Source organism: Nelumbo nucifera, chromosome 8, assembly GCF_055504915.1.
Source record: "Nelumbo nucifera cultivar China Antique chromosome 8, China Antique-T2T, whole genome shotgun sequence".
NCBI classification, from domain to species: Eukaryota; Viridiplantae; Streptophyta; class Magnoliopsida; order Proteales; family Nelumbonaceae; genus Nelumbo; species Nelumbo nucifera.
The window spans coordinates 26,293,234-26,320,379 of NC_142656.1; the positions used below are offsets into that span (position 1 = coordinate 26,293,234).

The window sequence follows — 27,146 nt, forward strand, 5'->3', positions numbered from 1 at the left end:
AACTTCTGGCTTGTTATCAAGAGGATCAAGCAAAGCTTTGCACCCATCAAAAGGCGTTAATACATATGTGGTTGTCATCCTCAACTGTTCTGTCACCAAATCAGCAATCTCCTCCCAACTTCTACCTGGTTTGTCGACTTCAACAATCAGTTTATTGGACCACTCTCCTTTTTCCGCCGATATCAGTAATGCCGCTCTATTTCCATCTTGCACCAAGGTAGGGGCCATTTGGTTGGGGGGGGGGGTTTCAAGGTTCACTACTGTCTTCGAGAGATCCTCTCTTACCTTCTTTTCCAAACCTTTTTCCTTTTTCATTTTCATTCTAGACATAAAGTCTCTCAGAGCCTTGACTATTTCAATCCACCCTTGGCTCTTCCTTCCTTCTGGGAAACAGACCATTTGCTTCTTGGCATTGTCATAATGCTCTAAAAGTGTTATGAAGAATCCTTTATGATTTTCCTGCATTCCACCACATACCTCCTACCCACCTCTGTTAGGAATTCTTTCCAGCATCTGTCCTTTCCTTTTGCACTCGCTGCGACTACAAAATCTATGAATCACTCTACCACATTCAGTCCTACCAACAGCACCATAGTCAGCTTAGCTTCCCTGATCTTCAAGCTAATCTGCCCTTTGATTCTTAGTTCTTCCAACAGAAAGTTCTTCGTCTCCACCTTGAGATACTTTCTCCATTGATTGGCCTCCATGAAGTTTTTCTCCTCCTTCATCACTCCAACTGCCTTCCTCATCCAGGTGCAGGCAGGATTCAATCTCAGGTTTCCACTATGGGGAGCCATTTGCATTGTCACATGTCATGAATTGAAACCATTTTTGTAAGTGGACTATTCATATTTGGTCAATTGCATAGGTCAGGTATAAAATACCTTTATATTCTTAATTTTTTGACATAACAATTATAAAATAGACATTATTAAACTAGAATATTCATTTTATGTGTTTATATTACTAATTACTTTTTATTATTTTCTTATTTATCAGGGTTTAATCAACACAAACATTGCTAACTGCTGTATAACCCATGGTTCAAAGTATTAATGCTCCTCTGTGTATAACGATACTCCCCCTATTTTTTTATTTCTTTGGTTTTCAATTTCATTTTGAATATATTCATATATATTATTTAAAAAATTGGGTCCCTAAAACACTTGTAAACAGGTGTATTGGGACTAGACCTGTTCATGGGCCGGGTGGCCCGACGGGCCGGCCCGGCCCGGCCCGACCCCCGGACGGGCTTGAACATTCTTATAGGCCCACGGGCTTAAATTCGGGCCAAAAAGCCCGGCCCACAATAAATTTGAGCTGGGCTCAGGTTTTGTCAAAATAGCCCGGCCCGAGCCCGGCTCGGCCCGACCTAATATTAAACTTAAAATTAGTTATGTGATTATGTCCATTTGAATAAATTTTTTGATTTAAGAATGTAAAATTGTGTTTTAAAATATAAAAGAAAGGGAAAAATACCATCTTGTAGGCCCATTATTCATTTAAATAGAAAAAAAATACTATCTGAATTTTTAATTCTAATTTGAATAGGGAAAATTGTTTTTTTTTTTCAATTAGGTCGGGCTTCGGGCTCGGGTTTCGGGCTTTTTATCAGGGCCGGGCTCGGGCTCGGGCCTAGTATATTTTCATTAGTGACAAGTGAAAGCCCGGCTCGAGCCCGGCCCGGCCCGGCCCATGAACAGGTCTAATTGGGACCCCATAGATACATAACAATACACCCGATACGGGGCGTATCATATTGAAATTTTGATCCTTGATTGGACCCTCAAAGATTTCAAAACCTGAACCAAGCAAGGGAATAACTTAAAATTTTGTCTTATCAACACATTTTCTTCTTCCACCTTTTTCTTTTCTTCTTTTCCTATAACAAAAGTAGGGGTTCAACTTCTTTTTCTTCTCGTAAAATGTTGATTTTCTAGGCTTAAAGTGAAATTTATACTTCTCTTTATCTCTTATGAAAATTGTGGATAATTATTAAGGAAAGATGGTTATGGAACCTAGGGAACTACCCTTGGATATATGGTTTTACTTAAAAAAAATCCATTGTCTAGGTGACTAGGCAACAAGGCGCTCCCCTGTTGCCTAGCCTTGTCTTGGCACCTTGTAAACTATGCACAGGTGCTGGGCCTGGTCCAACCCGGCCTAGGATCACCCCTGGTACACGGTCAACATGGCCAATACAGACCAAGATTGGTGTAATGGCATCTAAACTGGGCTATTCCCACAGTGTCATATGTTGGTCCCATGTAAAACCAACACAATATGGCCTGTATTGGTTGTATTGTGCCGACATTTTGAACCTTGACTTAAACTCCATAAGATATTAAGGTTTCTCTCTTTTTTTTTTTATTACAGTTGATTGTCATGATTGTATATGTACATACCTTGGGACCTACAATTCTTTAATAACTTACATTTGTAAGTATTAGTGGTTTTTGTCCTCCACTTCCTCACATGGCAGGTATTTATTTACAGAGATACTTAAGGCAGTATCTTTCTAATAGCAATCAACTAAGGAAGGCCTACATCTTACCTGAAGCTAGGTGCATGCAGTTGAATGTACTATAACTATGTATTTTCCGGATTGATTATTGTATCAGTTACTGAACTTTTCAATCTTTTGGCCCCCTCTTCTGAAGCTGCTTTGTTTTGTTTTACATTATTTTCTTCCAACCATTCTTTTTCTGATTATCTTTTTGTATGTTTTTGAATCTAGTATAATGGGGGCCCAGCACTGAGCAATAAAGATAACTGCATCAATTGCCTTCTGGATGGGGCACACTCTATGGTCAGTGCTGATAACTACAGGGATCGAAGAGCATCCATGAAGGAACTTGCAGAGGCTGCACTTGCTGGAAGGAGTTTTGATGGACCATTGTATTATGTATCTAGGGCATGGTATGCTTCTCAGTTTTAATTGTTTATTTTTTATTTTTTTATCTTGTTTTTATCAGTTATTAATTATCAGTCCAGCCACATGCCGTTTTATTTTTTAAATATGCCTTTCCGGTTATTTTTTGTATACTGTTTTGTGTTTTTATACTTGTATGGTTTATCAACTTCTAAATTTCCTTTGATTTCTATTTGTACACTGGTGATGGCTTATTAACTTTTAAAATAATGAAATGTTGCACTAGCTAGTTGAAGTAATGCAGCTAGGAGATAAATAAATAGATTGAAAGTTTACATGTTTGAATTGTTGAGTGCTTAAAACACTTAGGTATGACCCACAATTCCACATATGTTTGCTTTCGGTTCCACATTTTCACCTTGGATATATTTTATATGTTATGCTTATCATCTTTTGTGTTTTAATTTGAGCTAATAGGTTTTCTTAAACATTTAACTTTTTTTCTTTAAATTCATTCAGATTTGTGTTTTTATTTATTACTGTTGTGCCTCACTTTGAAAAGATTTGCATCTGATATGTAAATAGATACCCGTACTGATTTCCCATTTAGTATGTTTATATTGTGTTTTTATATCTACATTTTAAAGGTGTGTCATTTGTCAATTCTCATATGATTTGTTAAAAATATAATTTTACTTATATTTAGGTGCATGTGTGTGTAGTTTGATAACATTCAGATTTTTATAGCTCCACCAGTTTGAGCTCTATTGTATATTTATGGTCCCAAGCTTGGATAAGGGATGGTTGTGTCTGGTTGGCAGCCAACATTAGCTTTCTCAAAACTTTTATGAACATGGATCTGAATTGTCTTTTTGTATTCATGCTAGTGTGTTCATTGGAAATGATGTGCCACAGCTTAACTCGATTGTGGTGAGAAATGGGCAAGGGTTCCCACATCTTTTTGAATGAGGGCATATAAAGAAGTTAGTCCAAGAAACACATTCATTTAGTTGCTTGGAATGTAGAAACATTAACAGGAAAGACAATGTAATTAGTTGACACAATGAAGAGGAGAAGGATTAACATTGCATGCATACATGAAACCAAATGGGAAAGGAAAAAGCTAAAGAAATTGATGGCTATAAAGTGTATAAACTATGGTACACACTAGAAGTGAATAATAAAAATGTAGTAACTATAATAGTAAATTGAGATCTCATCATCATCATCATCATTCAAGCCTTATCTCAAGTTCCCAACTATTATGGGGTCGTCTACATGAATCATGGTTGAAAATTTTGGAATTGTTTACAGATTTCTTAGTTGATGAGATGCTAAGAAATTGGAAGGAGATTGCAGATTCAGCTTCAGATAAGAAGGCTGAAGCTCTTGCTGGACTCCACCTCACGGCTTTACCAAACTGAATTTTTATGGCAGCAGTATGGGCAATCCAGGGCCCTCCGAAATAGGGGGAGTGATAAGAGATGAAAAAAGGAATCTGTTAGCTATGTATTCTGGTCCAATTGGGGTGGGATATTCCTCGAGGGCTGAGATACTAGGAGCTCTTGAAGGGGTACAAATGGCTAAGGACATGCTTATTAAAAAATTGATCATAGAAGGTGATTCTGAAATTGTGGTGAATTGGCTAAAAGAGGACAACTCTAAACTCTGGAATTACAGCAATGAAAAGAGGAAATTTAAGTGGCTGACTAAGGACATTGAAGTTCGTTGTACATGGGTAAAGAGAAGTGCAAATTCATTGGCAGATGGTTTAGCTAGGCAAGGTGTGAACAGAAACTCTATTTTTTGGGCTATTTTGTAATTGTTTTACGGTTTGGGTGTACATTGGTGTATTAGGGAGTTAAGATTTTTTATCTCCTTTGCTATGTAATTTCTCAATCCTTAATAAAATTTCACTGGTATTGATAAAAAAAAAAATCCTGTTTTGCTAGTCTATTTTGTTTAGTGCCATGTCCACAGGATCTAAAATATGAAAGTGTAAATGTTAGAAGAGAGATTTAATAATTTTCATTACACTTGTTTTAGGTGAGGAAATTATATTAACATGATAGTGCTTACTAGACCTGTTCATGGGCCAGGTAGCCCGACGGGCCGGCCCGACCCCCGGATGGGCTTGTGCATAGTTTTTAGCCTGCGGGCTTGACCTCGGGCCTAAAAGCCCGAGCTCGACTATTTTACGGGCTGGGCTCGAGATTTGCCACAAAAGCCTAGCCTAAGCTTGGCTCGGCCCGGCCAAGTGTAACCTATTCTAATTTCTAAACCCTAGCCGAATAAGTACCCTTTCTTATTCCTTCTCTTTAGCCCTAATTGATTCTAGGTCAAAGTAGAGAAGAAGAAAGAAGAAAGAAGAAAGAAAAGAGAAAGAAGGAGAGAAGAAGAGTATTCAGCCAGACTAGAAGAGAGAATGTGAAAATCTCACTCTCTTAGCCGACCCACTTGAATTTTATTCATAAAATTTAGAGTTACAAGAAAGACTATTTTGCCCCTCATAGAAGATTGGACACAACTTAAACTCAGATACAATAGACCTTTCACTTTCAAGAGGATAAACCAGAATGACCAAAATACCCTTGACTCGAGCATTCTAACACTTCCCCTCAAGCTGGAGAGTATATATCATATAGTCCCAACTTGTTACAACTGTAATCTATTCTTCCCTGAGACAATCCCTTTGTGAAGAGATTTGCCCACTGGTTTCTTGAGCTCACATGAGATGTAGTAATTACCCCACTTATCACTTTCTCTCTCACAAAGTGACAATCCACCTCAATATGTTTAGTTCTTTCATGGAAGACGGGATTGGATGAGATGTGAACAACTGCTTGGTTATCACAGTATAGTTTCATGGGTTTGTCAATTGAGAATCCCATCTCCTGTAGTAAGTTCTTCAGCCATACTAGTTCACATGTGGCATGGGCCATAGCCTTGTACTCTGCTTTTGCACTACTTCTTGCCACCACTGTTTGCTTCTTGCTCTTCCAAGTTACATGATTGCCACCCAGGAAGGTACAATACCCTGTGGTTGATCTCCTGTCTGATATAGAGCCAGCCCAATCAGCATCTGTGTACCCTACTATCTCAAGAGTTCCTCCATTTTGGTATGACAAACCACGACCTGGAGCACCCTTTAGGTACCTAACAATTCTCAGAACAGCTTCCAGTGAGGAACCCGAGGATGTTGCATAAACTGACTCACCACACTCACAGCAAATGATATATCTGGTCGGGTTATGGTCAGGTAGTTCAACTTTCCCACCAACCTTCTGTATCTTCCAGGATCATCAAACTCTTCACCTGCATCCACACGTAACTTGGCATTGAGTTCCATAGGAGTCTCTATTGGTTTAGCACCTAACAACCCTGTTTCTTCAAGTAGATCAAGAACATATTTTCTCTGACATAGGTTGATCCCCTGTTTTGACCTCGCAACCTCTATTCCTAGGAAATACTTTAGCTTCCCCAGATCTTTCGTATTGAAGTAGTCCTGTAAAAATTTTTTCAGCCTATCAATTCCATTGCTGTCACTTCCAGTTATGACAATATCATCCACATACACGACTAGCAAGATCTTCCCATCCTTTGAGTTATAGCTGAACACAGAATGATCAACCTGACACTGTTTCATCCCAAAGGCCTTCACCACTTCCCTGAACCTGCCAAACCATGCATGTGAAGATTGTTTCAGTCCATAGATTGCCTTTTTGAGCCTACACACCTTACTAGCCTCCCCTTGAGCAACAAACCCTGGTGGTTGCTCCATATACACCTCCTCAACAAGGTCACCATTTAGGAAGGCATTTTTGATGTCAAGTTGTACGAGAGGCCAATCATACATAGTAGCTAATGAAATCAACACCCGAATTGAACCAATTTTAGCCACAGGAGAGAATGTCTCCATATAGTCCACACCATATAACCGAGAATAGCCCTTGGCCACTAACCTTGCCTTCAATCGTTCCACACTGTCATCAGGAACATACTTCACTGTATAGGCCCATTTACACCCAACAGTGTGCTTACCAGGAGGAAGAGTGGTGAGTTCCCACGTGTGATTATGTTGTAGAGCAGAGAGTTCTTCCATCGCTTGCTGTCACCCTGGGGAGGTAAGGGCTTCCTGTACAGTCTTGGGAATGGGAACAGATGAGAGGAATGATATAAACTTGCAATGAGAAGCAGAAAGGTGAGTAGTGGAAACATAGTCTGAAATGGGATGAGAAGTACAAGTACGTTTACCTTTCCGCAGAGCAATTGGGAGATCAAGATCTAAGGGAGAAGGAGCAGTAGCAGGATCTGTCGACAAGTGCTGAAGTGGAGGAGGGGCCGAAGCACTTCTGCGGGTATACACTTGAGTACTTGGCGGCCTCTCTGTAGTAACAGGCATATGATGTGCATCTGCAATAGGAATGGGAGCTACGGGAAGAGTGTCCACAACCGGTACAGGAAGAGGAACCACAGAGGGAGAAGAAGAGACCCCGACACCTGAGAAAAATGGAATTGATTCAAAGAAGGTGACATCAGAGCACACAAACGATTTATGAAATTTTGGGTTATAACACTTATACCCTTTTTGAGTGCTCGAGTAGCCAAGAAAAATACACTTCGTAGCTCGAGCATCTAGCTTGTCTACTCCAGGCCCCAATTTATAGCATTCTTGGAGTCTCCTAAAATCATCGGGTCACTAATCTGCTGCTGATTAGCAATCCGGACTGCTTATGGTACTTTGTATGAAACTGTAATCTTGAGTGTCCTTAGTTTCTATACCAAAGCCTTATTTGGTATAAAAGGTATTTTTCTGGAAATTACTTCTAGTAGTTGGGTTGTCTAGTTGAATTGAAATATGTAACTTGTACAATTTTTATGTTATTTTTAGAGGTTTCTTTAAGGTCTCTAGTGTTTTTGGCACATTATGAAAGATCCATTGAAAAGAAAGTTATAGAAGGAAGAAACAGAAAACAAACTACAAAGAAGAAAATTTGACCACTTCATAGTTTGGATGTATATATTAAATTTGGTTGAATGTTGGCTCTGGGCTTCTAGCTTCTGAAGAATTGTATGCATATCAAAAGGGTGCCCTGTTAAGAAATTTGTCATTGACCATCTCATTGTCTGGATGCAGCTTTTAACAAAGCTGCATTACTTTCCTCTCATCATGAATCTTTAACTTTTATTGCAGCAAGCTGGATTTTTTCATCCCATATTGACTTGATATTCAGACCACAAAACTATTAATTCAGGATAGAATTCTTTTTTCCTTTCATCTTGGGAATGCATGGTTGTTTCATATGCAATTAGAAAGTTTCTAGAAAATGTTATATTGCTGACAAAGTTCTCAAGTTAACTACAAATCTCCAATATCCAATAAACAAACCCAACCAAAGACTCTTGGGGTGAGAGGAAATGAAGACAAAGTGGGAAACAACACTGAGAAAGGGGATTGACTTCCAATGATTGACATGGGCATCTGATTTATCAGAAAACAGGATGTAAGAACAACATCACTCCAAAAATGCTTTGGGACATGCATATTGATCATCAAGGACCGAACAGTTTCAAGATGTCTATTTTTCCGTTCAGCTACACTGTTTTGTTGCGGGGTGTAGGCACAAGAAGTTTGATGAATTATTCCATGATGTTCTAGGTATTGCTGAAATGGTGAGGAGATGTATTCTTTGGCATTATCGGAGCGAAGTATTTTCATATGAACACCAAATTGTGTGCGTATTTCAACATGAAATTTCTGAAAAATAGAGAACAATTCACTATGATTTTTCATAAGATAGATCCATGTCATCCTTGAAAAGTCATCAACAAAGATTACAAAATACTTAAACCCATTGTATGACACCACTTTAACTGGACCCCATACATCAGAATGAACTAAAGCAAAAGGACTTGAGACACGACTATCAATTCTTGGACTAAATGAGACTTGATGATGTTTTTCCAACTGACATGACTCACAATCTAATGATGAAAGATGACTCAAGGAAGGAACCAACAACTTCAAAGCCTTGAGAGAGGGATGACCAAGTCTACAGTGCCATTGGAGAGGAGTAAGAGACAACTGAAAAGCCACTGGGGGGCCACCACCATCAAGGTAATACAAACCACCTGCTTCATGCCCTCCACCAATCTTCTTCCCCGTCTTGAGATCCTGAAACACATAAGAAGAAGGAAGGTTACAAAACAATTAAGGGACTTGGTTAATCTGGTAATAGACATAAGATTAAAAGGGAACTTAGGGACATATAAAACAGATGCTAAAGACAAGGAGGAGAGATCAACATCACCAACACCACAGATAGGAGATGTAGAACCATTAGCAAGTGTAACTGTTTGAGATGTGGAGGAGCGAGAAAGGGAAGAAAATACATCAAGAGTCCCAAACATATGGTCCGAGGCTTTGGAGTCAATGATCTAGGGTGGGGCTTTGGAAGCTAAGCAAACCATACCTGAATGGGCAAGTGTAGCGGTGTTCTGCTGAGATGTTTGAAGGAACTGCTCATATACTGCACGTGGTACACTCACCATTTACTGCCCAGAAGCACAAGCAGATGTGGAGGGGGTTGGGTCATTTTGCTGGCTTTCAGTAACTGTGCTACTACTCTTAGACGTAGCATGGTGAGCCCAAGTGTTGGGTGGACCACGCAAATCATAGTAGAAATTAACTGTGTGCCCCTCTAAGCCACAATGTGTACACTTTCTCTGAGCATTACTCTTTCCTTTTCCACGGCCTCCCCCTGACTCTCGGCCTCCAGTCCGGCCACTAGCCCGGTTAAACATGTGTCCACCACGGTTGCTTGGAGGTCCACTGCTGCCACCAACACTTCTACTTCCACAACCACTCCCTTTAGTCACTACCAAACCAGATCTATCAGAGAAGGAAGAATGTTCTACCGGTTCAATGGATGCCCTCTTAAGACGGGCAAAAACTTCTTCAAGTGAGGGGAAAGCGGATCCCCCCAATATCTGTGCTTTGATAGGCTCATACTCAGCCTTCAAGCTCACAAGAAACCTAGTCACATCAAGCTGTTCACGTTGCTGATGTTTGATCTGGACATCTGATGTTAGAGGGTGATACACATTGAGCTCATTGCGGATGTTCCTCAAACTTGCACAGTACTCTTCTAAGCTTTGACTCCCTTGCTTCAAATTGAAGTACTCTTGGTACAACTGATATACCCTAGTTGTGTTGTCTTGTCCAGAGTACAACTTCTTAGCATGATCCCAAATTTCTTTGGCTGTATCTAGGAACATGAAGTTCACACTAATCTTTGGTTCCATGCTGTTCCAAAGCCACGTCATTATCTGTGCATCTTCTTGTTCCCAGTCACTGAACCCAGGGGAATCAGAGGAAGGTATCTCCTCTCTCACATGTTTTACTTTCCTCTTGGCCTTCAAGAACACCTCCACGGATTTTCCCCATGGTACATAATTCTCACCATTCAACTTGATGGATGTCATTTGAACACTTAGATAATCTAGAGAAGGCATGATGCCTGTTTTGTTGTCATTCCCATCTGCAGATGAAGCCATCTTAATTATTTCACCTTCAAATATACACCACAACCTCGCACACTTCACAAGACTTATCTCACTTATGATACCACCAACTCCAACTTCTTCAACTGCAAATTACACACTACACACTAAGGCTGAAATCATTCAGTCAACACATCAAACACCTTGACTGCACACTGCAGGACCATTTACCATCAACACGCCAAGGCTGAAAAACACTCAGTCATTTCATCGAACACTTGTTCTTCATACTGCAGAACTGATTACACGCAAGGTCTAGGAGTTCACTTTTAAGCATTTAGAATCATAGATATGTCAGCCACCACGACACAACCACCACCACGCCACTGCTGTCGTGGACTTCAGCAGTCTACGACTCTTCTTTCATCACACATATGAGCAAGAAAACAAAGAACATGACTGATATGCATATCAGTCTCACCAAGCTCCACAACAACTAACTTTTTGAAGCACAAAATAGCATTCAAGTCCATTATTTGAGCACACAACAGTAGTGTTCATTCCTGTCTACGTTCAGCCCTCTTCGTACACTGAATAGAGGGTCTAGTGTACCACTTCAACGACCACCACAACACCGGCCAGAGGCATTCTCACCTCCAGGCCCTCAAAACGACTCCTCCTTTTTCAGCCCTTTATCGAATCTCCAATCAGGTCAGCTGAAAGATGAGAACTACTGTGAAGCTGGCAGCGAACCTAGGAAGAGGACAGCAGCAAGAAGAGAGAACACGAGACCTTATTGCTCTTATACCATGTGAATAAACCCTAGTTGATTCTAGGTCAAAGTAGAGAAGAAGAAAGAAGAAAGAAAAGAGAAAGAAGAAGAAGGAGAGAAGAAGAGTATTTGGCCAGACTAGAAGAGAGAATGTGAAAATCTCACTCTCCTAGCCGACCCACTTGAATTTTATTCATAAAATTTAGAGTTACAAGAAAGACTATTTTGTCCCTCATAGAAGATGGGACACATAACTTAAACTCAGATACAATAGGCCTTTCACTTTCAAGAGGATAAACCAGAATGACCAAAATACCCCTGACTTGAGCATTCTAACAGTCTTCATCTTCTCTCCTCACTCTCACTCAAGAATCGGCGCAAACCCAGACAGGCAGCCACCATTGTCAATCTCAGAGGCGACACACGAGCTCAGGCACTGTCGTGTATTCTCATTTCTTAGGAATCGACGCCACTAGTGAACTGCGGCGGTGAATTCACGCTCTCTCTCTCTCTCTCTCTCTCTCTGTTACATCTTCTCAATGTTCTCATTCTCACCAGTGAACAGCAGCGCCACCAGTGAACTCCGGCGAACTCATTCTCATCAGCGAACTCAGGATGCAATCTTCAATAAAAGTGAAAAAAATCATTGTTAGGTTGGGCTTCGGGCTTTTTAAGAGGGCCGGGCTCGGGCCCAAGTTGTAGGCCTGTTGGTCGGGCTGGGTTTGTGCTCGGGCTTGAAAACATTCTGCTAATGAGGAGTGAAAGCCCGGCCCGACCCATGAACAGGTCTAGTGCTTACACACCTCAAGTGGGTTTACAAGAAAATTTTAAAATGCAATTTTGGGAAAACTTCGTAGAACTAATCCAAGAAACACCAAATGAAGAAAGGATTTTATAGGAGATCTACATGGGCATGTCAAAGAAGTGTAAGATATGATATCGTGCATGGAACATTTAGTTTTGGCAGGAGGAATAGAATAGGAGATGCAACCTTTTGAATTTGCAATGGCTATTGATTTGGCTATATTAAACATATATTTTAAGAGGAAGGATGAACATTTAATAACATTTAAGATTGGATTAAATTCATAAAACCAGAAATAATTGGATAGTATTAATGTCAAATAGATTTTTCTTCACACTAGGAGAATAGAATGAATGATGTATAGGACTTTGAAGTTATTGTAGGGGAAAGGTTAACCATACCACATAATTTAATGGTAGTAGATGTATGGGGCAGTTTAGGAAGAAAGGAATAACCACATCTTTCAAGATTGGACTAACTCAAAGAGTTAATTAACAGCATCTTTTTCAAGGTTGTCCATTGGCTAAAATCCTTGGATCTGTTCAAGGACTTTTCCTTTGATGATTTTAGGAGGAAGTGGAGTGCAGTGGTGGACAAAGCTTCAAGCTAAATTTTGATGGGATTTCTCAAAGCAATTGCGGTCCTTTGGGCATAGGTGGAGTAATAAGACATAAAGAAGGGAAGGTTGTGGTTTTATGTTTTGGGTCTATTGGAGAGGGTCTCTTTAAGAGCTGATGTGCTAGCCCTATTACAGGAGCTGAGATCGACAAGACAACTGCACACCTGCAACAAATTGAAGTGAAAGGAGACTCTAAACTGGTTGTGGGGTGGCTTCAAACTGGTAGCTTGGGATTTGGAATCACAGGCAAACTATGAAGGAAATTAGATGTCTTTCAAGGGACTTAAGTGTAACTGTTAGATGGGTGAGAAGATCTGCAAATAGTTTGGCGGATACTTTAGCAAACAAGGGGTAACCAGGGGTGAACTCTTTTGGGCTGAATTGTAAGAATGAATTCTATTGGGGTTAGTTTCCATCTTCTTGGGAACTGGACCACTGTACTAATTCTTTATACTTTAATTTATGAAACTATGAAAGATACCATTTCCTTTAAAAAATGGTGGTAGATGTATGCATTAAAAATGGAAGAAAAGGAGAGAAGAAAATAAGTGCACAAGAATTAGGTAAAAACTTGCACACAATTTGGAGACATAATTGTGGTAGAAGAAAATTGAAATTTAGATGAAGAAAATGATCTGCGGCTTGAAATGACTAACTATATAAAGAAAATAGCAAAGGACATTTTAGGAGAATTTAAAAGAAAAATTGTCAATCTGAGAGATTGAGGAGGATGTTGCCTAAAGAGCAAGATGGCTAAAATGGAGGGGTGCAATAAGAGTCTTATGTATAGGTGAATACTACTTGGGCTAAAAGGAAAAAAATATAAAAACAGTTAAAGGCCAACAATTCTGTATAGAGCAAAGCATTGGCAGTCAGGAAACAATATGTCAAAAAAATGATGTGGATGAAATTTGAATTTTTGAGGTTGATTAGTTAGGAAAATAGGAAGGACAAGATCAGAAATATCCTCATTTGATGGATAGAAATATCTCCAAGGTGATAACTTATAAAATGAGGGAAAGTGGACTAAACAGTTTGGTTGGGTACTGAGAAGACCATCTACTGCATCCATAAGAATTGCTCTGTTACATTTGGAAGGGGTTAGGGGCAGACCAAATAGGACATGGGTTGAAGTAGTAGGAAATGATCTAACAAGTCATATTTTAACAGTGGATACAACACTAACCAGAACGGAATGGAGAAATGGGATTGGTCTATCTGATTCCATATAGATGGGAGTTGGGAGAAAGCTTAGATGTTCCATATAGATGGAACTTCGTTATTTTTATCAATGATGATTATGTCATACCAAAATAGATGTTTTAGATCCCCTCCCCCACCCCCTCAGTGAATTCAATTCATGTGTTCAGCCTACCTACATCTCTTGTCCCATTCACAAGCTTTGGGGTAATGTATCGCTGTGTTCTTTTTAACTTGCTTAATGGCTCATATTTATGTACATTGTTTTAGAACGTGTGATGCCTTTTCCAAAAGATATGAAATTCTAGTTATGTTTTTCAGGTTGTTACAGTGGTTACGGAGAAAAAATGTTGATTCCCCATGTGAAGCAGATGCTGGGCCAACAGCTTCAATTAGGTGCCCTCATGGTTTACTGATGCCAGAACAAGCTGCCGGGGCAAAGCGTTTATTGGTTCCTGAGAGCCTCTGGCTTTTCTTCTATGAAAGTGCTAATGCAGTGAAACCTGATGATCTTTTGGGTTGTTCAACTTTCCCTGTGGATTCTGAAGTTTGTGCTCGATGCAGTGCAGAACTTTCGCAAGTGGCATGCTTGGAGGATAGTCTTAGGTAGTTTTGAGCATCTTTTTGGTAATGTACTGTTAATATTGTTGTATAGAAGCCTGACTTTATTGTTTATGCTGCAGAGCAGCCAAGCTCAAACAGCGCCAGAATCATGAGAAGTTGGTCCTGGGAAAAAACATTGCACTTTCTCCAGGTTGCAGGTATTATTTATTGCCTTCATCATGGCTGACAAAGTGGAGAACCTATATCACTGCTAGTGGCAAGAATGTTTCTGCATCTGTTGAACCTGAAAGCTTGGACAACATTCTTGATTCCCTTAAATGTGAGAAGGTGAGTGGGATCCACCTACCTAGTAACTAGTAGCTAAATTGGATAGGCTGACAACATGAGGTCACTGATATATAGTAATATTCCAATTCAGGAGTTGTAGATTTTAAGTGATTGTTGATTAAGAGCTTGGATTTGTGTTCATGATTGTGCTACTTGCTAAGAAACATCATGGGATCCACCTAGCAATTTACACTAAAAAAATTAGAGCAATCTTTTAGGAAATTAATCTGATATGGGGATGCCAGTTTTTTTCAACTTGGATTGCTATCTTTGATACCTCCATTATCTTCTCTGAACTAAGAAAGATAGTGCTTGTTATTAAGTTGCATGCATGGTTTAACTTTTTTTTCCCCTGCCAGCATTCACATTTGCTAGAAAGGCCTCTCAGTCTAACCTACAAGCGAGGCATTGTTGTCCAAAGGGTGTCTAATGTAAGTATAGCTTGCCAACCTTTATCTCTCTCTCTTGCCTTTCATCTTGCAAGGCTTCTCATTATGATTTTAAAAAAAGCTCTTTATGCTTATGCAAGTGATCACATGTTTTTGCTTCTGTCTCTTTGTGTCTCAACCTTCTGTTGTCCAGTACTTCTGGGTTGCATCATTGTTAGTAAATACTATATTATATGCCTATGACATATATTTTTATGCATATAAATACCATATTAGAGGCAGTATCTTTTAAAGATGTGGAAAAATACTATAATATAGTATCTTTTATGCATACAGAAGGTTGTGTCTCAAGCTTCTGTTGTCCAGTACTTCTGGGTTGCATCATTGTTAGTAAATACTATATTATATGCCTATGACATATATTTTTATGCATATAAATACCATATTGGAGGCAGTATCTTTTAAAGATGTGGAAAAATGACTTCTTGAAGATCAAAATGAATGATTAATTAAGTTACATTATAATATGCCACAAACTGACCTAAATCTTAAATTAAAAAATGGAAGAAATGCCAAATAACATCTATGGTTTTGTCTTTAAGATAGTAACTGCAATAGACCTCAGGAGTTGTAGCAGCAGAACATTGTCTTGTGGGAATTGTGAGGATGATGTCTTGGTTGCTCTGACACAACCTGCAGTCCTGGTTGAAATAGGAGCACCTCAACCTCATCATCTTGTGAGGATGATGATCTGTTACCAGTTTTCTCCCCTCTGATCTTGTATGATTTAAACTCAGGAAATCTCATAAAATTTTGGGAACAAACTTGGGTGGGGAATGTTCCTTTGAAGGATCAATTTCCATCATTATTTGCCCTCTCGGAATTGATAAATGAGCCAATTTCATCCTTTCTTGTCCCTTCATCTTCAAACTCTGTGACTGGATGGAATTTGGGGTTGAGGAGGGCTGTTAGAGACACAGACCCAAACAGCATTTCGACTCTCCTTGGTCTTCTTGAAAAAGTTTTATTGTACCCCAAAAAGGAAGACACTAGAATCTGGACCCCCACCCCTTCGGGCTCTTTCTCTTGTGCCTCTTTCTTTCAAATCCTTACCCAGCCATCCAGCCCCATTGGCCCTCCTTTCCCTGTCAAAGAGATTTGGTGTAAGCCAATTCCTCCTAAGGTAGGGAGTTTTTGTTGGGAAACGTTTCTGGAAAGAATCAACATTAGTGATCTGTTTCAAAAAAAAGAAAAAAAAGAGACCCAAGACATGCTTATCCCCTTACTGGTGTATTCTCTGTAAAGCCGATGGGGAGAGTGGGTTTCACCTATTGGTTTCATGCCAGTTTGTAAGAACTATTTGGGAATGCGCAATTTCCCTTTTTGGGCATAGCTGCACCCCTCCTCTGAACTTGCAGAGCCTATTTTCTCCTTACTTTGTCAGGTGGATGCTGGAAAGGGGTAGGAGTAGGACTATGTTGAGATGCCTAAGGGCTGCTGTGTGCTGGTCATTGTAGGAAGATAGGAATTTAAGAATTTTCTCCGAAAAGGAGAGAAGGGCTGAAAACCTGATAGATTTGATTCATGTAAGAGTGGTACAGTGGCTGAAATCTTCAGTGTTGTTCACAGACTTTACAGTGGATGATCTGTTTAGAAAGTGGGGAGAGATTGCTAAGTGTACCTAGGTGAAAACAGTCCTGAGCGTGCCCTGGATTTCCCCCTCCCTCCAGTTTTATAAAACTGAACTTTGATGGTAGTAGTAGAGGGAACCTGGGGCTTTCAGGAATTGGGGGTGTGTTTAGGGATGAGAATGGGATTGTTTCAGCCTTGTTCTCAAGCCCGATTGGGATGAGTGATTCTCTCAGAGCTGAAACCTATGCAGTTGTGGGAGGTGTCCAAAGAGCAAAGGAAATGAACATTAGAAGACTTGTAATTTATGGGGACTTGGAGGTGGTAGTTGGGTGGTTGAAAGAAGACAAGGCTGGGTTATGGGCTTACAGCAATGAAAGGAAAAAGTTCAGGTGGATGGTTAAAGACATGGAAATCAAGCTCATTTGGGTGAAGAGATCTGCTAACTCCTTTGCTGATGGATTAGCTAAGCAAGGGACAGTTAGGGAATCTATGTTCTGGGCTCAGTTGTAACTTAGTTTTTTCTTTATGGGGTCTCTAGCCTCAATAGGAGCACCTCAATGTACTTGTGATGGGGAGACATAACTGATTTAAAAAAACATGGCCTTCCATTAATGTTTCACTAGTTCAATCTATATCTTTAGCTTTTCTCGACCTTTCAACTTGTATTGATTTACTTCTTATTGGTGCAGAAATGCAGTATATGGTCTTTATGCACTCTGAAAACCATCTTAGTATGCTTTTGACCATTTTATAACCTCAGGGAAACTTCTAAATCTCCTTCAATACACTCATTTTTAATTATATAATTTCTACATTTGCCATTCATGCATCTCAGCATATGCATTTCGGCTTTGCTTATTGTTAAGATATGTTTCATTTTTATGTTCTTATACTCTTGCCCCTTATTACGGGCTTTATACTTGAAGTTATCTTTTAACCTGATTTATATTCTCTGGTCACAACACTCCAGATGGACCTCTCCACTTCATCTGCTCCAATTTAATTCTATGTACAACATTCTCGTTGCTCTCTCCTTTACTATTAATTATTGAACAATAGTAATGGAAATAATCACTTTGTATTATCCCTTAGTCATCAATCCTAATTGTAAATCCAACCTCATTCCTTGCATTGCTAAATCTATGGTGGATATATTTTTAATCCATATCTGGAAATGTTGGCTTCAAAAATAAATGTTCCTCATTTGTTTTCATAATACACATTTCCTTTCTGATTGGAACAATTTGTACTGTCATATTATTTGGTTCATTATTCTGATAGGAGGGTGTACCAGTACAACTCAGACTTTTGGATTCTTTCTCTCAATGAAATTAGTTTATCTTCTCTTTTCTATACTTATTTATATCTTTTACCTCCCTATTTGGTCTGTTTTTATGTTTTGAGTTGCCATCAGAACCAATCTGGTTGGCCAACCCTAGTTGTTGTACAGAAAGAAGAAACCTTGCTGCCAGAAGGCTGCTAAATGATGTCAACATGGTTACAGATGGTCAATGGCTTCTGAAGAAAAGGATCCTACTGTTCTATAGAGCAGGATTTATTAACAGTGAGTTTGCCCAATGATTTCCCTACTCTGATGTCCTTGTGGCTTGTCATTGGTCAGTATCAGAGGGAGGGTAAGTTGGAACTTGTCTCCTTTAGGTATCTATTGGTATGTATTGAAAGGAAAAAAATATGAGGATATTTGAAGGCAGAAACGCTACTGTTGAGGGAACCACCCTTGAAGGCAGAAATGTGAGGAACAATGTCAGGTGCTAGGTGTTGGTTCTTAAGAAGTTTGAGGGAACCACTCTGTTCACTTCAGAAGGATTGCAAATATGTAATATTTGATTCATCTTTTTTGATGTGGGTAATCTTTTGCTCCCATGCTCTCTTTACCCTTTTTCTTCCATCCAGCTCCAGCTTCTATATTTTGTTTCTTCTGAGGTCTCCTCACCCTCTTAAGTCTTAAGGATTGAAATTCTGTAATATTTGATTCATTTTTTTTGATGTGGGGAATCTCTTGCTCCCATGCTCTCTTTACCCTTTTTCTTGTATTCAGCTTCTATATTTTGTTTCTTCTGAGGTCTCCTCACCCTCTTAAGTCTCAAGGATTGAAATTCTGTAATATTTGATTCATCTTTTTTGATGTGGGGAATCTCTTGCTCCCATGCTCTCTTTACCCTTTTTCTTGTATTCAGCTTCTATATTTTGTTTCTTCTGAGGTCTCCTCACCCTCTTAAGTCTTAATGATATTTCACCATTTATAAAAAATAAAACAGAATTCTACAGTTTTTTAATCAAATGTTTTATGTCCTTTTAATGGAATTAAGATTTTTCCTGGAATTTATGGTGTAAAAATTGAGAAAATACAGGTTTTGATATTTCAACTCCTAAGTGGTCTCATATTATTTAGCGGACTGTGGATTTCTTATTTTCCTATATTTTCCGCCCATACAAGAACTTCTTGTCCCCCATATTTATTGGTTGGGTGAAGCCTGCAGCATTTTGGGGAGTGTTTCTTGAATGAAATATAGGGCCAAGGTTTTTATTTTCTTCTAGTCAGTTGCTTAAGTGTCACGTCTGTTAATATTAGGGCAATGTGTTTCTTGTTAGTTAGAGTCAGAGTCCTACCGAAGTCTAGGTGCAGTGTCAAGTCTGTAGTGTGATGTCTATCAGTTATCTAAACATTGTAGAGCATCTTTTTGCTCTAAAATAATAAAATTACTCCTTTTTCCTTTTTCCATTATTATTTTGTGGTGGTATTTGATTTTTTTTCTTCCAAATTTCTGGATGATTGTTCTTGTATTTCATGGTTGTAAATGCTAGAATAAAGGGATGATGTTCTTGGAATTTGAAAAGAAAATCATTCCATGATTCATACTTAGTCTGAAAGATGAGCAAAAATTTACAGATTTGATTATGGTACAGAATACTTGAAAAGGATCTTGTTATGTTTATACAATTAGGCTTTCTTCATCAAACTTTGTGTGCTTACACTCCTCGATATAATGAGCAAGATTTGGCTGAACGTGATGGCTGTTCAGCAGGCTGTGGAACCAATGATAAGGTTCCATGCCAGTGTTTAAATACATGGGGCCCACACCTTTTACAGTTGTGCCCATGAATTTATTACTGGCGTGGAACCTCATCATTGGTTCCACAGCCTGCTGAACAGCCATCACGTTCAGCTAATCCGAATTCCAATATATTGTAGTGGGAAAATGGAAAAATAAACATCTTTTAAGAAGTATTTCAGCAGCTATTGTATTTTATGAATGTTCTCCCCAGGTATTAAGTAGGACTTCTTACAACTGATTATTTGATCAGTTGGATGCCATCTAGGTTGCTTGACAGCATGTCTTCTTTGTCCTTGTCTCTTGATGAGTATCCATTATTCAGTCCTCTTTGTGTTTTTAGATGTGTCAGTACATATTTTGGGTCTTTACAGGTCTAGGTTAGATCTGAAATAAGATAGGGGAGTTTTCCTGGGTTGCTCTGCCACTAAAAAGGTGTTAAAGCATGTGGATCATATCATTGGCAAGCAGTGTGTAACTATTGAGATCACTTCTTTTGAATCCACTCTATGTTTTGCTGTTGCCTTCATCCTGGGGAGAGGGGTCTGAAAGAATTTCTATTATTGCTCTTTCTGTTGAGGGTATTCGTTGTGTTCTTGTGGTACCTGTAAACTGTTTTGGAAGAGCAAGAACAGAGAAGCTCACAATTGGAAAGGGCAATCTGTCTTGTTATTGAACCCAAGCAAAGATATATTATTCTTTATATTCAAAGATGGAGAGATTACAGTTTCACCCTTTCGGGAATAGAATATACACAAAAGTCAAGAAAGCGATAAAATAGATCTGGATATATTGTAATAATTTACATGAAGACTCTAAATTCTCTTGTTTTCTTCACCTCCCCCTCAAACTGATGTAGGGACAACATCAATTTGTTAACAAGAAACTCATGGCGTGTTTGTTTCATGGCTTTTGTATAAAAATTAAATAAATGCTAGCCAAATCAAAACAGAAGATGGTATTAGTAAAGAGAAAAATTAATTACAAGGAGTGTATAGGAACTCAAGAAAAAATTTGGAAGTGTCTCTCAAAGAGTGTATATTAATACCTTTGTAGAGAAGATGGGCCGAATGGCCCATAGGTTGTTTATTCTTTCTTGTTATTTATGTTTTTCTGTAATGGGCCTTATTCTGGGCCCATCCTGTCTATATTTAGTTCTTTGTAAATTCTTGCCCAACTAAGGGCCTCCTTGTAATTATTCAAATATATCTTAATAAAATAGTGTAAGGGTGCTGAGAGAGAGAAGGTTCGAAACTCTCATTCTCAGACCCTCATTGCCGAACTCTCAGCTCTCCTCTCATCAGTTTTTCTTCATGGTATCAGAGCATACCCGAACTTCAATATTCTAGGGCTGGAAGCTTAGGCTCGTATTGCCTGATTCTTGGAGGTCATTGGAAGTGCCCAAGGCTAGAATCTCTTGGAGAAGTGGTTTGGTGGCCAGGAAGAATCAGAGAAAAGAAAGGGAAGGGGAACAGCTCGGTTCTGTTTTGAAGCTCGAATTGTAAGTTGTGCTCAGTTTTCTGGTTGTTCTGTATTGCTTTCGATTGTGTTTGGATTGTTGAAGTGTCCGAAAATCTCTGGTTGTTCTGTATTACTCTCGGCTGTGTTTGGACTGTTGAAGTGTCCGAAAACTCTAGTTGTTCTGTACTACTTTCGGTTGCCATTGAATCTGGTTTAACCCAGAAATTTCTGGGCTGTTTTTTCACTCCCCCTTGGACTGTCAAAACTGTCGAAACATCCTTGTAACAAGGCTGTGGATTGTTACTTATACTTGGCTGTTTTTGGGGGGCTGTACGAACTGTTCTTGAGGCCTTTTTTCTTTTTTGACATTGGGTTGTCTTTATTGCCCACATTGTGTTTGTAAAAAGGGCTATTTCAGCAATACCAAGTGGTATTTACCTTGAAGTCCAGATTTGAAAAGGTACTTCGGCTGAGTGCCTAGAAGTTTCTGTTTACTTCTTGAAGGCTGAACTCAGTGTGTTGCCTTCTTGTGGTCGGCTGAACTCTGTTATTGCTTGATCTCATTTAGTATACTTGTAGAAGTCATCTGAAATCATATTTGGAGTGTTTACATGATGTACTCCTCAGAGTTTGAAAACAAAAGTGGTGCTGAATATGGACTGGTTCAGGGGACTCTAAGTGATTCCTTATTGATTGTGACCACACTTAAACTAGGTGGAACTAATTATTTGGCATGGTCACAATCAGTAAAGATTCATGTATGTAGTAGAGGAAAGTGGGAGTTCATTTCCGGGAGTAAGAAGGCTCCCCCAGAAGACGATCCATCCGTCATTGGGTGGTTTGTGAACTCAATGCAGCCACAAATCAGTCAACACTACCTATGGATGAATTCAGCAAAAGAAATTTGGGACAGTGTTGCAGAAACCTATTCCCAAAAACTCAATGTGGCCCGGGCATATAAATTGAGAAGTGATGTAAAGAATTTAAGGCAAGGGGAGAAACCTCTTGCTGCATATTTCTCAACCCTGAAGTTCCTATGGCAAGAGACTGATCTAATAGAAGCAGTAACTTCGTACACCACCAATGATGCCGAGACCTATCGAAAATTGGTTGAAAGGAACAGGGTTTTTGAGTTCTTAACTAGACTAAACCCAGAATATGATATCACAAAACAGAATATTCTTTCAAAGGAGTGTGCCTCTTTGTCACAAGCTTATGCATTGGTGAGTAGTGAAGAGGGCAGAAGGGCTGTCCAGGTTCAAGGGGCTGATATTAATGATCACTTTGCCAATATGGGGATTAAACCTAAAGGGAATGTGATATGACCCAGAAACTTCACACAGTTTTCAGACTCACAGTAAAGTTCACACACTCGAACATCAACAAAAGAAACTAGTATTCATTCAGCAGAAAACATTAACAGTTGGTCGGTTCTTCGAGAGACCGCCGACTCTCCCAAACACTCACAATATTCTTCACTCAAAGAAAAAACATACCACCCCCATCCCCCAAAGCCCCTTCATATACTCTACTAATAGCATAACTGACTCCCTCTATAAATGCCTGGCTGGCCTAGTTATAAATGCCCAAAAACTCTTCTTATTCATAACTGACATAGCTATAAATGCCCCAAGACTCTCCTTATTCCCTCCAGCTATGATTGCCCTCATGTGATTAATTGTTCAATTATTTTCCCCCTTAGCTGATTGTTGACCTTTCCTCTTCTTGGCATTAATTGGGGCCTATCATTTCCCGCCGCCCAAAGTCTAACCTTGTCCTCAAGGTTAAAATGAGGAAACTGGTCTCGAAGTCAAAAGGCTCCCAAGAATCTCCAAAATCAGGCAGGCCCAGCCAATGAATAAGAACCTGTAGCTCCAGGCATAGTGGATGGACACACACCGCGTACTGATATGTCCCTGCGCAGGCCAAGCAGCAGCATCGCCCAATGCACAGATGGTGTGTCTGCTTTGTCACCTCTTGAAGCATGTCTATTTCCTCCAGCTTCGCGTTTCCAACCTTCAGCCCTCTCCATGATCCTCCACAGCCATCCTGTCCCTTCCCTACATGGTGTGTACTGCCCCCAACTTTCAGGCTTGTAGAAGTAAGAGAGCCTAGCAATCGCATCCACAATATCAGTTGACTCGTCCATCATAATTACAGTAGCTGTCCCTAAACCCGTTTGAACAGCCTGGAGTGCATCAAAATCCATCAACACATCATCACATATGTGCTTTGGAATCAGTGGAGCAGAAGAACCCCCTGGTATCACTGCAAGCAAATTATCCCATCCACTTCTAACTCCTCCACAGTGCCTTTCTATCAGCTCCTTCAATGGAATACTCATCTCCTCTTCATTTGTACAAGACTTATTCACGTGGCCTGAGACATAGAATAGCTTTGTCCCAGAATTGTTCTTCCTGCCAAAACTAGCAAACCATTCAGGACCACACCTTAACATGGTGGGGGAAACAACCACAGTTTCAACATTTGTAATAGTTGTTGGACATCCATATAGCCCTGCATTAGCTGGAAAAGGAGGCTTCAACCTTGGTTTTCCTTGTTCTTCAAGGCTTTCCAACAATGCCATCTCTTCTCCACAAATGTAAGCATCAGCCCCATAGTGGATATGAGCATCAAAATCATATCCAGGTGGAAAACCCCTGTTTTGTCCCTCATGTTGTAAGTTACGTATCATAGCATGCAAAGATACCTGAGAAGAACAGAGAGAAGGGTCGCCTTGTAATTTCACCCGGACACCTCCCAAATTGAGCTTCATAGACATGTTGCCCCAATTCATCACTGAGTCCCCGAGGGATGCTAACCAAGGAAAACCAAGAATGACATCCGTAGAGCCCAACTTTAAAGGAAAGAAATCAGCAATGACATCCAATTCGGTTAAGTTGAGGCAAACTTGACGGCAGACTCCGAAAGTTCTCACCTCCTCACCATTTCCCATCTGAACTCCAAATTCGTGTGTAGGGGTGCGGGGTAATTTCAATTCTTCTACTAAAGTTTCGGAGATAAAGTTGTGGGATGCACCCGAGTCTACCAATATGACCACCTCACGTGACAAAATGCGTCCACGTACCTTAAGGGAATTTTCCGCACACAACCCAACAAGAGACGAAACACAAAGCGCGACTGATTCTGGAGCCAGAGCAATTTCAATGTCCCCGGAAGTGCAGTCCAAATTAGACGCATCAGAAGTAATTTCCTCCACATCATCTTGAACCCATAAAACCTGAGGCAAACTTGACGACAGACTCCGGAAGTTCTCACCTCCTCACCATTTCCCATCTGAACTCCAAATTTGTGTGTAGGGGTGCGGGGTAATTTCAATTCTTCCACTAAAGTTTCAGAGATAAAGTTGTGGGATGCACCCGAGTCTACCAATATGACCACCTCACGTGACAAAATGCGTCCTCGTACCTTAAGGGAATTTGCCGCACACAACCCAACAAGAGACGAAACACAAAGCGCGACTGATTCTGGAGCCAGAGCAATTTCAATGTCCCCGGAAGTGCAGTCCAAATTAGACGCATCAGAAGTAATTTCCTCCACATCATCTTGAACCCTTAAAACCTGAAGTGATTTCTGAGCACAACGGTGTCTCGGGCTGTATTTCTCGTCGCAACGGAAGCATAGACCTTTCGCACGTTTCTTCTGCATCTCTTTATCAGTCATCTTTTTGAAAGCAGGTGGGGCCTTAATAATAGGGGCTGATGAAGGAGGGATTGTGGCACGTGCAGGTCGGGTGACAACAGGAGTAGTCACTTGCGAAACCCGTGAGTTAAAGTGGGTTCCAGAGGGGGACGTTGTGGGCCCATGAGGAAATGAACCTGATTGATAATCCCATAAGGCTTGATTCTTCTCATCAATTTTCTGGGCTGCAACCATTTTTCTAATCAGCCCAACGGGTTCCATCTGTCGGAGTTCGGCCTGGATATCTGGGCGCAACCCATTAACAAAGGCTGCTTCAAGGACTGATTCTGGCAGGTCACGTAAGGGAGCGGAGAGCACCTTGAATTGGCGACGATATTCCTTAATAGTAGAAGACTGATGTAACGAGAAGAGCTGCTCCTGTAAATTACCCTCTTGAGTCAATCGAAAACGTTCAAGGAGGAGTTCCTTGAATTCTGCCCAACTCCGAAAAGGTCGCCGACCATCCTCCCAATAATACCACGCCAAAGCATCACCCTTTAAACAGAACACGACCACCCGCAGTCGTTCCGCCGGAAGCAAGCCATTAATCTCAAAATAGCGCTCCGCGCGAAAAAAGCCAGCCGTTTGGATTTTCCCCATCAAAAATAGGCAACTCCAACTTCCGAGGAAGTGGATCAGAAGTATGTTCCGGCACTGACATTGAAGAAGACGTCGGGAAAGCTGCACTCTTCCCTTTGTCAGCCACACGACTTGATGCGGCTACAGGAGGAGCAATGTCAGTTGTAGACAAAGGAGCTGAAAAGGTCTGTTGCTGAAGCAACATATCAAAACGTCTTACCAGGTCTTGAACGCCTCCTTCTAGGGATGAGATCTTCGAAAGTCCTGCTGCTATCTTTTCTGGATCGAGTCGCTGAATCTCATCACGTAAGCCATCCACTTCAGAATGCAGAGAAGTCAAGCGTTCTTCGAAACCCTCCACCTGCGACGCCACTTCCTTAGCTGTCACCATGGCCGAGGAAAGACGCTCTCTGATACCACTGATATGACCCAGAAACTTCACACAGTTCTCAGACACACAGCAAAGTTCACACACTCGAACATCAACAAAAGAAACTAGTATTCATTCAGCAGAAAACATTAACAGTTGGTTGGTTCTTCGAGAGACCGCCGGCTCTCCCAAACACTCACAATATTCTTCACTCAAAGAAAAAACATACCACCCCCATCCCTTAAAGCCCCTTCTTATACTCTACTGATAGCATAACTGACTCCCTCTATAAATGCCCAGCTGGCCTAGTTATAAATGCCCCAAAACTCTTCTTTTTCATAACTGACATAGCCATAAATGCCCCAAGACTCTCCTTATTCCCTCCAACTATAATTGCCCTCATGTGATTAATTGTTTAATTATTTTCCCCCCTTAGTTGATTGTTGACCTTTCCTCTTCCTGGCATTAATTAGGGCCTATTAGAATGCGGGAACTTCTGGTGGCACAGGAAAGAAAGAAGTTATATGTGAGTACTGCAAGAAGCTGAAGCACACCATGGACAAGTGATGAGATGTCTGCTTCTGCACAATTGGCAGCCATGAGAGCAGAATATGAAAAGTTTGGGAAGATGATCAGTCAACTGAGTGATGTAACCTCTCCTTCCAACCCTTTAGTAAATTCTACTGCTTCAACATTTGCTCATTCAGGTATAAGGGCTTATGCCAATCATGCTACCACTTCAGGTAATCTCAAGATCCCTTGGATTGATGACTCGGGTGCTTCTGACCATATGACCAATCTGTCTACCTTGTTTGTTTCATATGACTTATTTCCTAGACGTGATAAAATCACTTTAGCTGATGGTTCACTTGCCCCCATCTCTGGTAAGGGAACCATCAAGGCTACGGATTCCTTGTTCCTACCTTCTGCCCTCCATGTACCTAAACTAAATACAAATCTGTTGTCTATGAGTAGTTTAACCAAGTCACTAAACTGTTGTGTAACCTTTTTTTCTTCCTACTGTGTTTTTTCAGGATCTAGAGTTTCAGAAGGTGATTGGGAGTGGCCATGAGGCGAATGGAATATACCTGCTTGATACTCCGGGACAATGCACTGATCATCTTGGGAATGTTGCTCTCAGATCTGTCTCTTCAGAGTCTGTTAGTCGGATTATGTTGTGTCATCGTCGTTTTGGTCATCTGTCTTTTTCTGCCTTGAGTCATCTATTCCCTGAACTATTTAAGGGAATTAGTTTGTTCAGTCTTCATTGTGAGTCT

General features: G+C 40.3%; 1 protein-coding gene across 7 annotated transcripts in view; it reads left to right on the plus strand.

The window, feature by feature from the left end:
* UBP26 (ubiquitin-specific protease 26) overlaps nucleotides 1–27,146 on the plus strand; it is an 85,603-nt gene that overhangs the window by 34,987 nt on the left and 23,470 nt on the right. For 6 of the 7 annotated variants that reach the window (XM_010270139.3, XM_019199116.2, XM_088892743.1 and 3 more), the window contains 4 exons: nucleotides 2,738–2,919; nucleotides 14,093–14,377; nucleotides 14,455–14,662; nucleotides 15,022–15,093. In XM_010270139.3, the coding sequence (XP_010268441.1) occupies nucleotides 2,738–2,919; nucleotides 14,093–14,377; nucleotides 14,455–14,662; nucleotides 15,022–15,093 (747 nt within the window). The remainder of the gene's footprint in view (nucleotides 1–2,737; nucleotides 2,920–14,092; nucleotides 14,378–14,454; nucleotides 14,663–15,021; nucleotides 15,094–27,146) is intronic. The other variant, XM_010270138.3, reaches the window with a different exon arrangement.